Source organism: Mirounga leonina, unplaced genomic scaffold (assembly GCF_011800145.1).
Source record: "Mirounga leonina isolate KUSES-001 unplaced genomic scaffold, KU_Mleo_1.0 Mir_325, whole genome shotgun sequence".
Lineage (NCBI taxonomy): Eukaryota > Metazoa > Chordata > Mammalia > Carnivora > Phocidae > Mirounga > Mirounga leonina.
This window is the reverse complement of record NW_023270683.1, coordinates 57749-72352: the sequence shown is the minus strand read 5'-3', so window position 1 is coordinate 72352 and position 14604 is coordinate 57749. Positions and strand designations below refer to the sequence as shown.

General features: G+C 46.6%; 2 protein-coding genes across 2 annotated transcripts; one reads left to right on the top strand and one right to left on the bottom strand.

Moving 5' to 3' along the window:
- Positions 1 to 571: 571 nt before the first annotated feature.
- CCDC115 (coiled-coil domain containing 115) lies at positions 572 to 4914 on the bottom strand. The gene is given in 6 exon segments (XM_035029894.1): positions 572 to 1842; positions 3619 to 3694; positions 3696 to 3751; positions 4415 to 4497; positions 4585 to 4688; positions 4763 to 4914. Coding segments are annotated over 6 exon segments (543 nt in total). The 5' UTR covers positions 4874 to 4914; the 3' UTR covers positions 572 to 1729.
- A 474-nt stretch (positions 4915 to 5388) lies between these two features.
- IMP4 (IMP U3 small nucleolar ribonucleoprotein 4) lies at positions 5389 to 10103 on the top strand. The gene is made up of 9 exons (XM_035029893.1): positions 5389 to 5691; positions 5844 to 5952; positions 8102 to 8185; positions 8899 to 9008; positions 9083 to 9215; positions 9303 to 9457; positions 9543 to 9637; positions 9758 to 9831; positions 9914 to 10103. The coding sequence occupies exons 1-9, from the start codon at positions 5689 to 5691 to the stop codon at positions 10024 to 10026; spliced, it is 876 nt and encodes a 291-aa protein (XP_034885784.1). The 5' UTR covers positions 5389 to 5688; the 3' UTR covers positions 10027 to 10103.
- The last annotated feature ends 4501 nt before the right edge of the window (positions 10104 to 14604 follow it).

Sequence of the window (14604 nt, the reverse complement as noted above, 5' to 3'; positions counted from 1 at the left end):
CCCCCCCCCGGGCTGGAACATCCGGGTCTCTCTAGGGGGCGGGAACTCCTGCTCCCGGAGATCTCCCAAAGGACTGGAGCCAGGGCAGATTGCAGAGCGTTTGTGGTTTTCTCAGGCCCTATTTGCCTACCATGCTGGGCATTCAAACAGTAAAATGAAGGCTATTGCTTGACCTTCGACATCAACTTACATCTAAAATAAAGGACCCCATCCGGGACAGAGTTCCTCATGAATATCTTTTCTGTGAAAAACAAAAACGTATTGTGTTTTTACTTATTTTGACTTCAAAATCTCACTGGGTTGACACTTCCTAGCAGGATTTTGTTCTGAAAGTCAACCTGTGTGAGAAGGGATGTACTTTTTTTCTCTAGTTTCCTTTTGAGTGCTTCCATAGGCTTTCACTGACAACTCAAGCTCAATGTGGCAAAAACAAAATAAACAATTCCTCCCAATCCAACCACAAATACGACCTACTGCGATTAAAGTAAATGTTAAAGACTCGAGGATTAAAAGAGTGTGGTACCTGTGTATTAACTGACAGTAAAATCAATGAAACAATGGAAACTCCAAAATACGGTATGGGTTTATGTGAAAGAAAAAAAGGTGACATCTCAAATCAATGGTTCAACATACAGTATGTAGACCTATGGTAGAAAAAACAAGCTGGATGCAGGATTCACCCCATACCTCACTGAAACCACAAAAGTTCTTAAGGAAAATACTGGAGAATTCCTTTATCATATCATTTACAACCCCAAATTCAGAGATGATAAAACAGCTGATTGATAAAGTCAACTCTTAAATCAATAAAATTAATTTAAAAAAATATGAGAACTGGGTGGTGGTTACTATAGCTTTCACCTTATTCATTAAACTATTCAATTATTTTGTGCAGTTTAATGTGTTTTATTTTACAATAAAGGTTTAAAAAAAAACACCATAAGCAAAGTTACAAGAGAAATTGGGAAAAATATTTACATTCCATATTATGAACAAAGGATTAATTTTCCCGCAGCATAAAGATTACCTCCTAGAAACTACTAAAAATACCAACAACCCAGTAGGAAAATGAAGCAAGGACACAGATCCCAGCACATGAAATACATTTGGCCCTTCAAAAATTAAAAGCAGCTCAGTCTCCTATAAAGATAAAGGAAGAGTTCCTAGAGTTCCCTTGAAAATCTAAGTCAGATCTTTTCTACTTTCTGGCTTAAAACCTGCCAAGGACTACCTATCTACTTAGGTGTTCATGTTTTTTATTGACATGGAATCAAACTGTCCTGATTTGTTAGCCATGTTTGCTTTTTTTCCTACATCAAAATTAGTTTTGAGAATCTAGTTAAACTGAAGCACCTATTTGTTGTCCTTCCCTGCCACTAACTGTGCAGTATTTCATCCTGTAAAGAAGCCACAGCTGATATATCAATGAGGCTGTTCTGGTTATTTATGAACTAACCTAACAGCTTTGCCCCTGCCCCACATGAATGTGTCCTAGGAGAATACAAGCTTAGAAGTGGTTTCACAGTAGTGACTTTCAACATTATTCAGTTTGCCTCTTCAAACTTTCACACCTAACAAAGCTAGAAACATGCAAACCAGAGAAATTTTAAGGAGCAGGGATTAGTTGGGGTGGGAATAGGGGCAGGGGCAATCTGTGAAGGAAGAAGGCCTGAGATAAGGCAGCCACACCAAAGAACAGCTGTGCTCACTGCCCGCCTCTGCTCACAAGTCAGGCAGACTCAGGCTCCAGCTGCTTGAGTTTCTCCTGGAGCTCCTGGAGTTGGCTTCGACCCCAGTCGATCCGGATCTGAAGGCTGGCCATGTCTGCAGCCAGCTGCAGGCCTAGAGGAAGAGAGAAGATTGTCACCATGGTATCCTCGATGTGACACATGACTCAGGGGGCTCTGAATATCTCCAGGTACTGGAAAGGCTCCAGAACTTTCTAGAACTATTCCTAAAATATTTCAAGAGCCTTGCATTGGCTGCTTCAGAACCTCACTAGACCCACACCCTCACCTCCTTCAGATCTTTACTAAAATGTCACCTCTTCAACAGACTTTCTTTACTCCCTTATATTACCCATCAGGGACTAAAAAACACTGTTGCATGCCCTCATTTCCTTCCTTCTTTCCTTCATTATAATAGTCCTTCACTGTTCTCGCCCTCTCTCTTTCTGTTTTCTCTGCCCCCAGGAGTATTCCACATTCTGGATCCACATCTAGGTAGCTTTTGCCTGATGCTTCTGCTTAACAGTCTTCTGGGCCCTCCGTGCCCAGTCCACTCGCCAGTTCAGTCTTCAGCCTACCTGCCTGACAGCAGAGCTGGCCACACATCTGCTCACCTCCCTCCAGGAAGCACTTTCTCCTCTTGGCTTCTGGGATCTCTCATCCTCTGCTTGTTGCTCCTGCCTCACCACTACTTCTCAGTCTCCTCGAGTGGTTTCTCCCCTTCCTCCTCCCACCTTCTGTCCACATTTTGAGGCCCTCTACTGATCTCAGCTTAAATGCTGTGTGTGTGTCAGCAACTTGGGAATTTAAACACGAGTGTTATGCAGTGGGCTCCTAAATCTCTCTTTCCAGCCCAGGTCTCCTCCAAACTCAGATGCATGTGCCCAGACACCCGAGCACAGTCTCCACCACACAGCACTAGGAACTACTCTCACCCAACTCCTGACTTACCCTTGGCTGCAGCTCTCTCACACCAGGTGAGGGCAACTTCATTCCCTCAGGTGTTCCTGCTGGAATCTGTGGGCTCAAGCTTCATTCCTCTCCTTCCCTTACTCTCAAATTGATCTGTCAGTAAATCCTGTGGCTTCTATTCTCAAAACATGCAGGTTCCCATCACTTACCCTCTCCTTCACTGCCTCCACCTGCATCTCAAGCCTGGCTGCTCCCCATCACCTGCTTCCTCCCTCTGCTCTTGTCTGTTCCCACCCAGCACCACAGTCTTCCTATCACTCTGTGGGTCCAACTGTGCCCCCCCTCTCTTCAGAGCCACCCATGACTCCCAAAGTCCTCATCAGGGCCTGTACCTCAAATCACCTGAGCCCAGCCACCTCTGACCTGAGCTCCTGGCACTCCCTGCTACATAAACTCCACTCCAACCCATTTGGCCTCCTCTCTGCCATCCTAAACATGATCTCACCTCAAAGCTTTTGCCCTGGCTGGTCCCTCTGCCTACAGCACTGATCCCCCAGATCAACCACAAAGTTCTCTCCATCTTTTCAGAGAGGCCTTTCCAGGCCACCCTTCGTAAAATAGGTACCCTCACCCACTCCTGTCCCACTCCATCCACCATACCCTATCTTATTTTTCCATAACAATTCTCACTACCTGGTATTATATATGGGCCTACTTATTTATTTGCATGTTTTCATTCTCCCCTCAATAGAATAAACATTCCATGAGGGGTGTTTATCTCTTTTGTTTCCTGCTGTATCTCCAGCACCTAGCATGAGCCTGGAACACTGCCAACAGCCAGTAAATGCTTTTTGGAAAAAACAGCAGGTGTGCAAAAAAAGCCTGCTATGGATAAAACCTGGAAAACCCTTTGCAGATTAACCCCAGCCAGGCATGGCTTTAGTACTCAAGTTCTTCCTGCAGATAGAAGTCTACTCACCCTCCCGGAAGCTGGCTTGGGCATGACGCAGACTGTGAGGAACGAGGATTCCAAACCAGTTCAGAGGGTCCCGGGGGGGCTGGGGAGGACTCCAGCTCTGGGGTTCTGGTGAGACCCTTGCGCCTGCGCAAAGCTGGAGAAAGACAGACTGGAGGCTGAGGGTCTCGTTACCTGTGCTTGTCTTCTCTGTGACAATGTTGAATTTGATCTGAGCTCATGTTCCTGACAAACACTGAAGGCTGGAAAATCCCTCCAACCATTTATGTTCCAGAAAACAGCTTACCACAAAGAACAACCCTTCCCTTTGTGATTCAGTTGAGATGCCCAGACCACTCCTCATGACTCTCACAAGATCAGCAGATGACCCCCTTGTTTACCACAAGGTAAACAAGGAGCCACACACTGACTTTTCCCATTTTGCCTGAACATGCTGAAAGGCCAGACAGACCCTCCAACTTCCCGTTCGTCTCATAAATGATTGAGATTAGAAGTTTGTCCCTCTGAAACCAGACATATAAACATTTTCTGTTCAACTGACTGAAGTTTCCCCCAATTGCAAAACTATCCCAACTGTAAAGGACATCACCTATAACTTGTCTATTTCTCCCTACAGAAGTCTAAAGCAAAAACAAAAACAAAAACAAAACTAAAAACAGCCTGCTGAGATACTGTGATCCTCCAATCTGGGCCGCTCTCTCCATCGCAACACTCTTAATAAAATCATCTCCTCAATTATCGTGTACATTTTGTTTTTGACATCGGGAGGACGCCCTGACGGGAAAAAAGGGGGACTCACCTGCTTCACGGGGCCCCACCTCTTCTGGAGTCTGGGCGCTGGCTCTCACCACCCAGAACTTCTGGAGTCCGTCCTGGGCCTCGCTGAAGAACGAGAAGGTAGGATCGACATTTGGAGGCCCCAGCCTGGACCCTGCCCGCCCACCCGTTCCAACATGCACGGCTCCTCACCTGATGTAGACGCAGACCTGAGGCTCCATGCGGGAGGCATACTGCAGAGGACCTACAGATTTGGCACCCATGGCATAGCGAGCTTTAGAGAGCGAGAGCCAGCCCTGGGATACGAGGAGAGCGATGAAACTCAGTTTACCTCCGCATGCCCGCCCATCCCTCTCTCCCAAGATCCCACCTCTTCCACCCGAGCGTTCAATGCCGCCCGCTTCGCCTCCAGTTCTTCCAGGTCCCGGAGCAGTTGCAGAAGGAGCGAGTCCACCTGCGCCCTTACGTCCGGCGCAGCCATGGGCCCACGGTACTGAGGTCTGGTACCAGCCTCCTCACAGGTTGCCCAATCGCCGCTCGCCATACCGCCATGACAACCAATAGGCTCACCTTCAAGGGGCGTTCCCAGCCGTGGGCCGAGTTGCCCAACGATTCCAAAGGCAAGCGCTTTTGGGAACAGCGACCCAGAATTGACTAGCTGTGTTCTCCGAAGGGTGTAAGGCAACGGAACAGTCGGCTAGAGCTGGCTAGAGCTGTGGGTGGTTCCGAGTCGCTTTAGGAAGAGGCCGCATTTTACACTTGAACTTGGCCAAAAGGCCGAGAAGCGATAAGAGGCCGCATTTTAATAGTAGGGCGATAGCTGTGGTGATGGAAGAGGTATAGCTGTATGGCAGCCATTTTAAGGGAGAAAATGCTTTAATTCCAGGAGCCGGTAGGCAAGCCTCCAGTCAACCGCTATGCTTTTACAGTTGCTGGGTCATTTCGAACCGCCAGTTATGATTACTCTAGCGGTTCATCATCTTAAAATTGGGCATCCTGCACAGCAGTGATAAGTAATGAAGCCAGGCACCGACATCTTTAGTAAGGGCGGTCCTAGCGACGTGACAAAGTTTTGACTCCAGCCTATTGGCTGTTCCAATAAGCATGCGCCTCCAGATTGGCCAATCGCCTTGCGACTCCCAACCCACCCTCCGTCATCTTAACATTGGGCACTCTCGACAGTAGCAGAGTGTAGCGAAGCCTCCAGCGACCATCTTGGTTGAGGGCAGAATCGAGGGTGGTGTTGCTTACGCTGCCCCGGCATTCTCCTGGACCCACGTGGAAGTCGCGCTCAGGATGGTAGGAGGGATGTTTGAGCTCCTGTTTTTGATGTTGGGGACTCGCGCAGGGCTGGGGATGATTCCTAGGCTTGGGGGTTGGTAAGGCTGGTGGCCACCGGGGCCCGGCTGTGCGTGGCGAGAAAGAGGCTGATCCGACCCTCTGTTCCCTAGCTGCGTCGTGAGGCCCGCCTTCGCCGGGAGTACCTGTACCGCAAGGCCCGCGAGGAGTCGCTGCGAACCGCCCAGGAGAGGAAGGAGAAGGTTCGGCGCGCCCTGGAAGGTAGGCACGTCTCAGCCCCCCCCAGCGGGGGCGGGGGGCGGGGGGGAGCTCTAGACCTGTCGTTATAAAAGACCATTGCGGGCGCCTGGGTGGCTCAGTCGTTAAGCGTCTGCCTTCGGCTCAGGTCATGATCCCAGGGTCCTGGGATGGAGCCCCGCATCTGGCTCCCTGCTCCGCGGAAAGCCTGTTTCTCCCTCTCCCACTTCCCCTGCTTGTGTTCCCTCTCTCGCTGTCCCCCTATCTGTCAAATAAATAAATTTAAAAAAAAAAGACCATTTGTTTGCATTTTAAAATCTAACGGAGTAAAAGACCAAATGGTATAAAACGCGTTTATATTAGCATTTCTTAGTGTTTGTGTGGCTGAGCATCCTTTCAAGTATTTACTGGCCTTTTTCCTTGTCTTTTGTCTTTGCAAATGTCCCTTCCGTGATGCTATAAATTTCATATCTTGTCGTATATGCTGCGGTGTCCAGATTTTACAGTTTGCCTATTAGTTTTGTTTATAGTGTATTTAGTTCTTCCCAAATTTTAAATTTTTACGTTGTCCTATAGATGTTCTCCCTCCCGCACCTACCCCCATTGTTTTTTGGTGTTTTTTTTTGCTACCTTCTTCAGTACAAAATAACAAGAATATCTTACTGTCTTTTTAGCGTTATTATGATTCCGTTGTATTTTAAAAGCATTAAACTGTTGAGAATTTAATTTTATTCGACTTGTGAATTAGGATCTAACTTTGCAATATTTTCTCCACTTTTTATTTGTCATACTAATGAAGAGTGATAGCATGCCTGAATGGAAATGTTATATTTATCCCTATTTTCTTGGTTCTTGTGTGGGTTCTTGTGTAGAACTTTGTTTCCTATCTGGATGGTACATCAGCTTACTACCTCTGATTATTTTATTTTATTTTATTTTATTTTAAAGATTTTATTTATTTGAGACAGAGAGAATGAGAGATACAGAGAGCACATGAGAGGGGGGAGGGTCAGAGGGAGAAGCAGACTCCCTGCCGAGCAGGGAACCAGATGCGGGACTCGATCCAGGACTCGATCCAGGGACTCCAGGATCATGACCTGAGCCGAAGGCAGTCGCTTAACCAACTGAGCCACCCAGGCGCCCCCTCTGATTATTTTAAATTCACTTTGGTTTTCTGTGTTTTAAACATATAAAGTGCATGTGGTATGTGAGTATATGTTTACCTTAAGCGTTATGTTAAATACCTGTGACCTATCTGCCCACATTATTAATAAAAAATGCTCAATATATTGAAATTCAAGAATATTTTCCCCAACTCAGATAACCACAATACAGGATACTGTTTAAAAATTAGCCATTTCCTTGCTTTTCTTTGTGCTTTTATCGTACTTGTTTGTATCCCTAAATCATACGGGTTTGGTTTTCAGTTTTCAAAGTAGTTATTAGGTTGTATGTATTCTTTCCCAGCTTTATGTTTTCATTCAGCATTGTTTCTAAGATCTATTGAGTGTAGTGGGGGCTCCCATTTCCCTGTGCTTGATGTTGACCTCATTTTTTAGTCTGGGGCAGTTAGGAACAGCATTGGTGCTATGAACCTTCTCTTCCATGTGCAAAAATTTCTCCAGGGCATATTGGAAAGACCTGCTGGTTCCAAGGGCATGTTCATATTGAGCTCTGTACTCCAAAGTGGGCATGCCCACAGCCCAGCCCTTTTTTAACCAAGTCTAGCTTTAGTTCACAGAGGAAACCTCTGACCCAAAGCATCAGGTTTAGCAGTTTTGTTGTCAGAGGGTTTCAGGGTTTCTGGTCCACCTTCATACAGAAAGAGCACTCTGTATTTGTTCTTTTAAAAATTAGTTTGTTAATTTTTTTCTAATTACAAAAACAGTATATACTTGCAACTAAATATTTTAGAAAGCCCTAAAACCATGAGACTCAGGAACCATAAAAAATGAAATCTCCTGTAACCATTATTAACAGGTTGGCATGTAGACAAAAGTAGTTTTGTCTCTGTCTTCCCCCTGCCAAAAAAGTTGTGTATCACCTTTCTGCACAGAAAGGAGTGAAAAGGATACTTTCTAATAAAGTCTACAGTTTTTGTAAGCCACAGTGTTATATAAACTGAGGGCTCCATGCATGTGTCTTACTCAGCCCCTCTGTGTTCCCCCTGCAGAGAATCGCCTGATTCCCACCGAGTTACGCAGGGAGGCTCTGGCCTTACAGGGTTCCCTGGAGTTCGATGACGCCGGCGGTGAAGGTAAACTTTCCTGACACTGGGCCAGCTTCTCCCCCTGCACTTGAGCCTGCTGGCTTCCGTCTCATTCCGCAGACACCTTGAAGGAAAGGCTGTGGAGCTCCTTCTTGCAAAACTGTCTCCCAGATGCCCTCATGACTCTGCACAGATGGCACCTCAGGAAAGCTCTTTCTTAGTGCTCCCAGTTTCGTTTATATAACATACAGTATTATCCCACTTACTCTGTTTTGTCTGTTAATTGCCCCCCTTACTAGAATGTGAACTCTGCTGAGGCAAGACCGTGTCCGTTTTGTTCACTGCCATGTCCCCAGGTCCCAGCTCTTCATTAACACCCAGATGTTTCATTCATTGCATTATTCAATAAATATTAAAGGTATCACAGACTTTATGAATTTTTGTTATGAGGGAAAGGAGTCTGTTACCTTTGGCCTTAACAGAATCTAGACTTGCGCTTAGGTGGTAGCCATTAGCCCTCTGTGATAAAAAAATAAACTAAAATTAAATCAAAATTAAAAATTTAGTTTGTCAGTCATACTTGGGTTTATAGCCAATGTGGCTGGGGAGCCACCCTCTTGCTCCGTGCAGATATAGAGCATTTTATGTTCATCGTCGAAGGTGTTGTCAGACAGTGCTGCTCTAGACAGATTCAGCCACCCTCAAGTTAGCATTTTATTTCCCAAGACAATGTCTCGTTGTTGCCTCTCATGCTCTGACAGGTGTGACCAACCACATGGATGATGAATATCGATGGGCAGGGGTCGAGGACCCTAAGGTCATGATCACTACCTCCCGAGACCCCAGTTCCCGCCTCAAGATGTTTGCAAAGGTACCAGTAGTGGGAAGTGAGTGGGAGGTGCTAAGGCACTAGTGGCCCCAGTCCTAACTCGAGTTCATGTACAGGAGCTGAAGTTGGTGTTCCCAGGTGCCCAACGCATGAACCGTGGCCGGCATGAGGTAGGGGCACTGGTGCGAGCCTGCAAAGCCAATGGTGTCACCGACCTGCTGGTTGTCCATGAGCATCGAGGCACACCTGGTAATACTGTGGGTGGGAACAGGGTGTTTGCTGGGGTGGTTGTCTGAGAGCAGATAAGGTTTCTGACGGCCCGCCTGGCCCCACCAGTGGGGCTCATTGTTAGCCACCTGCCCTTCGGCCCTACTGCTTACTTCACACTGTGCAATGTGGTCATGCGGCACGACATCCCTGACCTGGGCACCGTGTCCGAGGCCAAGCCTCACCTCATCATGCATGGCTTCTCCTCCCGACTAGGCAAGCGGGTGAGTCTGGGTCCACGGGGTGATGAGGGCTGGGGGCACGGAGTTCCCGGCTGGGCATTTGCCACTCTCCTTCCCTCTGACCCAGGTCTCCGACATACTCCGTTACCTGTTCCCTGTGCCCAAAGATGACAGCCACCGGGTCATCACCTTCGCGAACCAAGATGACTATATCTCCTTCCGGTAGGTCCGTGGGCTGGCCTCAGAATAGTGTCCTGACCTTTGTGTCCCACTGCTGTTTGTTACTGACCCACATCTGCTCCCTGTCTTCCATTACCCGTGCCCTGCCTCCCCTTGCCTCAGGCACCATGTATATAGGAAGACCAGCCACCGCAGTGTGGAGCTGACCGAGGTCGGACCTCGCTTTGAACTGAAGTGTAAGTCTGGGGCTTCCCTGCCCTTCTGGTGGTGGGGGGTGCTGGCGGCATAGGTGGCAATGTGTCCATCTCCGCCCCCCAGTGTACATGATCCGCCTGGGCACGCTGGAGCAGGAGGCCACAGCCGACGTGGAGTGGCGCTGGCACCCATACACCAACACGGCACGCAAGAGGGTCTTTCTGAGTGCTGAGTGAACCCGCTCGCTGGTCAGGACGTGGGCCTGGACCCAGGACTCGGGGAGCGGTCAGAATAAAGTCTGTGTGCCACACCAGCCCCTCTGCCTCTGTGTGGTCAGGACAAGCCCACTGTCAGGCTGAGTGTGAGAGACAGTTTCCACTGGGTCTTCTTAGGTGGGGAGCTGACAGCTCAGAGACATTTGCAGGTGTGCTGTTGACATTGTGCCTAGGACAAGGCAGGCCCAACCTGCTGGCTTGCCCCTTAGCCATAGCCAAGGTTTGGGAGATTTGGTGTTGCTGTCACTTGGGAGTCAGGGGCCCTGTGAGAGCCCATCTCAGACTGGAACTGGTATGTACCCAAAGACCTTGGTTTTACACAGAACATGTATCAGGACCCTACAGCATGCCCCCAAGTTGACGTGGAATGGGGTATAACATTAAGTAAGAAAGTGATCACACCACTTGGGGCAGGCCTATGAAAAAACAACTCAGGCAGGGGGATGGAGAGTGGGGGAGACCTCTGCAGATGCCCTGAAAGCTACAGGATGGCATGAAGCAGCAGGGACCACCTGGATGACCCATGCAAAGACCCTGAGGTGGACGTGCTCATAAGGGTTCCGGGAGCAACAGTGGCCTAGTGAGAGGAGTCTTGATGGAGAACAGGCAATAGGACTTCACAGGGATGTCTGTAACTTCTGGCCTCACTCATGTGAATCTAGGGCCTTCCGGAGCCTCTCTCACCTTGACATAACCTCAGCTCACAAATGAAGGATATGCCACTAAAACTTTTATGCAAGTTATGGAAATTCCAAAATACATACAAAGTAGAAGTAGTATGATGTTTATATTAGTTTTCTGGGACTGCCAAAACCGACTGCCACAAACTGGGTGGCTTAAAACAACAGATTTATTCTCTCGCAATTCTGGAGGCCAGAAGTCAGATCAAGGTGTTGGCTCCACTCCCAACCCCTCCTCCATTACTTGCCTTTCCAGCTTCTGGTGGCTACTGACAATCCTTAATATTCTTTGGCTTGTAGTTGCATTGTTGTGGTTTCTGTCTGTCTTCGTCTTCACGTGGTCTTTCTCTACTGTCAGGTTTCCTCTGTGTGTCTCTTATAAGGACACCTGTCCTTAGATTTATAGCGCATCGGAAAATCAAGGATGACCTCTTCATTTAAAGATTCTGAGCTTAATCACATCTGCAAAGACTTTTTGTTTTTCCGAATAAGATCACGGGCTCCAGGAATTAGGCTGTGGACATATCTTTTGGGGCCACCATTCGTCTGACTACACGTCCTCATTCCTCACTTTCAATAGCTGTGGGGCTCCTGCCCATCCTGTTTACTGTATCCCTCTGTACCTCTTGCAGACATCACAGGCATGAGGATGATGCTCCCCTGTTTACTCTGAGCATCCTCATGGTGAGCACCATGAGGCCTGGGGCTGCATTCACTATTTCACAAGCCTAGAGCAGGCCCTTAGTCACTAGTGTTTTATTTTATTTTATTTTATTTTATTTTATTTTAAGATTTTATTTATTTATTCATGACAGACAGAGAGAGAGAGAGAGAGAGGCAGAGGGAGAAGCAGGCTCCCAAGGAGCAGGGAGCCCAATGCGGGACTCGATCCCAGGACCCTGAGATCATGACCTGAGCCGTAGGCAGACGCTTAACCATCTCAGCCACCCAGGCGCCCTGGTGTTTTATTTTTTAATAACAGCACAGAAGTCTCAGAGCAGGCCTTTGTGCAAACTATTCATTTTATTGTGGCTTCCACTGCTAAAGAAGTCTTTGAGTGTAATTCTTTCAAGTTCCTCAGAAGTCAACACACTTGGCCTCATCAGTAGTGGGGGCCTTTATGAAAGACGTTGGGTCCATATTTTGCTCATCAGCTGTGTTTAGCCATTGGATGTGAATGGTATGTACTGTCAAATGATACTGGGGGAAACAGGACCCCTCATACTGTGCTGGTGGAAGAACCTGTAGGTAAAGGATTTTCAGATGGCAGTTTGGTAGAGTTTCTTAGCATTTAAAATGTTCTACTTCTTGAGTCACCATCCTAGGGTCAGAAGTGGTCACTGTGATGCTGCTGGGGACAGCTTAGCCACAGCTTTGCCTGGATGTTTGAGCAGGGGAATTTGTAGAGTGAGTCAATAAAATAACAGTAATTAAAGCACGAAATAAGTTGTGGGAAATGTCCACTGTAGTGCCTTGTGTATTGCACAGATAATATCCTGAGGACTCACAGGGAGCCTTGGATTTGAGGCTTGGTACAGTGCTTAAAGGGATATTTATGCATCTTTTATTTGACTTTTTTGGGAAGAAATCAGTTCTTTTATGGTTTTGAAATGTGAAGGACAAGGGAGGAGACAGGAATGGGCGTGGGCTTTGGTGTGTACCATTTGGAGCATTTCCTCTGGCCAGAGAGCAGTGGCCCAGGGAGAGTAGAGGGCTTTTGTGACCAGGAAAAGCCCTGTGTCATGTCTGCAACTGATTTTCGTGTTCTAGTATTCTCAGTATTCAGAAATATTAGCATGTGGGGAATCCAAGTTAAGGGCATGAGAGATCTGTGCCCTGTTTTTGCAACTTTTATATAAACATGACATTTCAAAAGAAAAGTTACAGAAGTTTTGGGGCGCCTGGGTGGCTCAGTTGGTTAAGCAACTGCCTTCGGCTCAGGTCATGATCCTGGAGTCCCGGGATCGAGTCCCGCATCGGGCTCCCTGCTCGGCAGGGAGTCTGCTTCTCCCTCTGACCCTCCCTCTCATGCTCTCTGTCTCTCATTCTCTCTCTCGCAAATAAATAAAAAAAAATTAAAAAAAAAAAAGTTACAGAAGTTTTAAAAGAATTACTGCTAATCTATTGGGTAACAATATAACATTGGAGTTCCTTTAGAAAATGTTCTTAGTTTTTATATATAGTGAAGTATTTAGGGGTGAAATATCAGCCTGATACTTGTTTGAAAATGCTTCAGTGGAGGGGGAAAAACAAGCAAAATACTAATTGTCACATTTAGGTGATGCAGACGGGGGTTTGTTACAATATTCTTTCTACTTTGATATGTTTTAAGTTTTTTACAGTAAAGGATTAAAAGGAAAATAATTACAAATGTCTGCTGTTGTTATTAGAGCATTTTTCATATTGTTAAGTTGTTAAAAATCTTCAATAAAATGGTTGAGGTGTGAAAATAAAAGGGAACCTCCTTTACAATAAAATTGGAAAGCCAGCAGGGAGCGATCTCACGCCTACCACTCCTAAACTCCATTTGCAGACCCAAATGGAAGAGAAACCTTGTAAGTCCTTGCTACTTTAGCTACTACTTTGGTATCCCAGCAGGAGAAAGAAAGGTTTTCTACTCCGGCAACAGCCCCGCCAATGAGAGACTGTCACAACTCAGCCAATGAAAAGCCACTATACTTTGAACTCCCAGTTTACTCTAAGGGACTTTTTGTTTATAACAGCCCTCCCTACTTCTCACTTTCCTCTGTAAAAGAGCATTCCTCTCTTTTGTTCTCTGGACTTGCCTATGGTTTTGCCTTACCAGGCTTGTCTTGGATTGCAATTCTCTGCTATTCCCAAATAAACCCATTTTTTGCTGGTAAAACAACTGCCGGTTTTATTTTTAACGTTGACAAAGGAGACGTGCCAACCATTAATGGTGGTTGAAAGCCATTGAGAGTTAGGGCCAAAGGGTGGTGGTAAAAAAAGAGGAAAGAGAATGTGTTCATGGTACAAAAAATAAGTGAAAATTCAAGCACAATATGAGGTACATTTTAGGCATTGGTCCACCAAACTGGTTGCAGTGAACATCTTGCCCACTATCCCTTATTCTTCCCCTAGGGTACACTCCTAGAAGTGGAATTTCTGATCCGAGGAGATGTGCAAGTCTAAACCTTTTGATATTTACTACCAGAAAGTTTATAGCAGGAGACTGTTTTTATCAGATTGGCAAAGATGAGGAAGGTTCAATATGGTCCATAAAGGTGTAGGGAGTTTTGTATAATAGATGTAAAACTGTGGGGAAATTTTATAATTTCTACTTTGATCCCATAGCCAGACCTAGGAATGTGCCCAACCTGCACACCATGTACACAGTGGTCACCGTGCAAGGATCTGTACCGTTGTCTGTAGCAGCAAAAGCAGGGAAACAGCCTGGATGTCCATCAGTAGCACTGAAGTTACATAAATTAGGATGTATCCACAGAGTGGAACACTGCAGCCACTGAGCACCTCAAGATAAAGTGTTGAATAAAAAGCATGGTGACATGCCATATATGATATGCTACCAGTGTGCAGAAGGAACGGGGAGGGCCTTGTGCTGGTATATGAACTGCATTATCTCCAGGAGGGTAAACATTCAACTGGTGCCTTGCAGGAGGGAACGGTGCGCCAAGGATCCAGGGAGGAGGGAGAATTTAGTGCTACTGTGGGTAGACATTTCATTTACTTGTTGACCACTTGTGTGAGCTCCCATCTGGGTTCTCTGCCCAGTTTTCTTTGGAGTGCAGGGAAGACACTTTGATTTTGTCTGATTGGCTTCAAGAATTTGAAGATGTTGTAAATACTTCTCTAATACTGATACTTCTTTAAATTACAA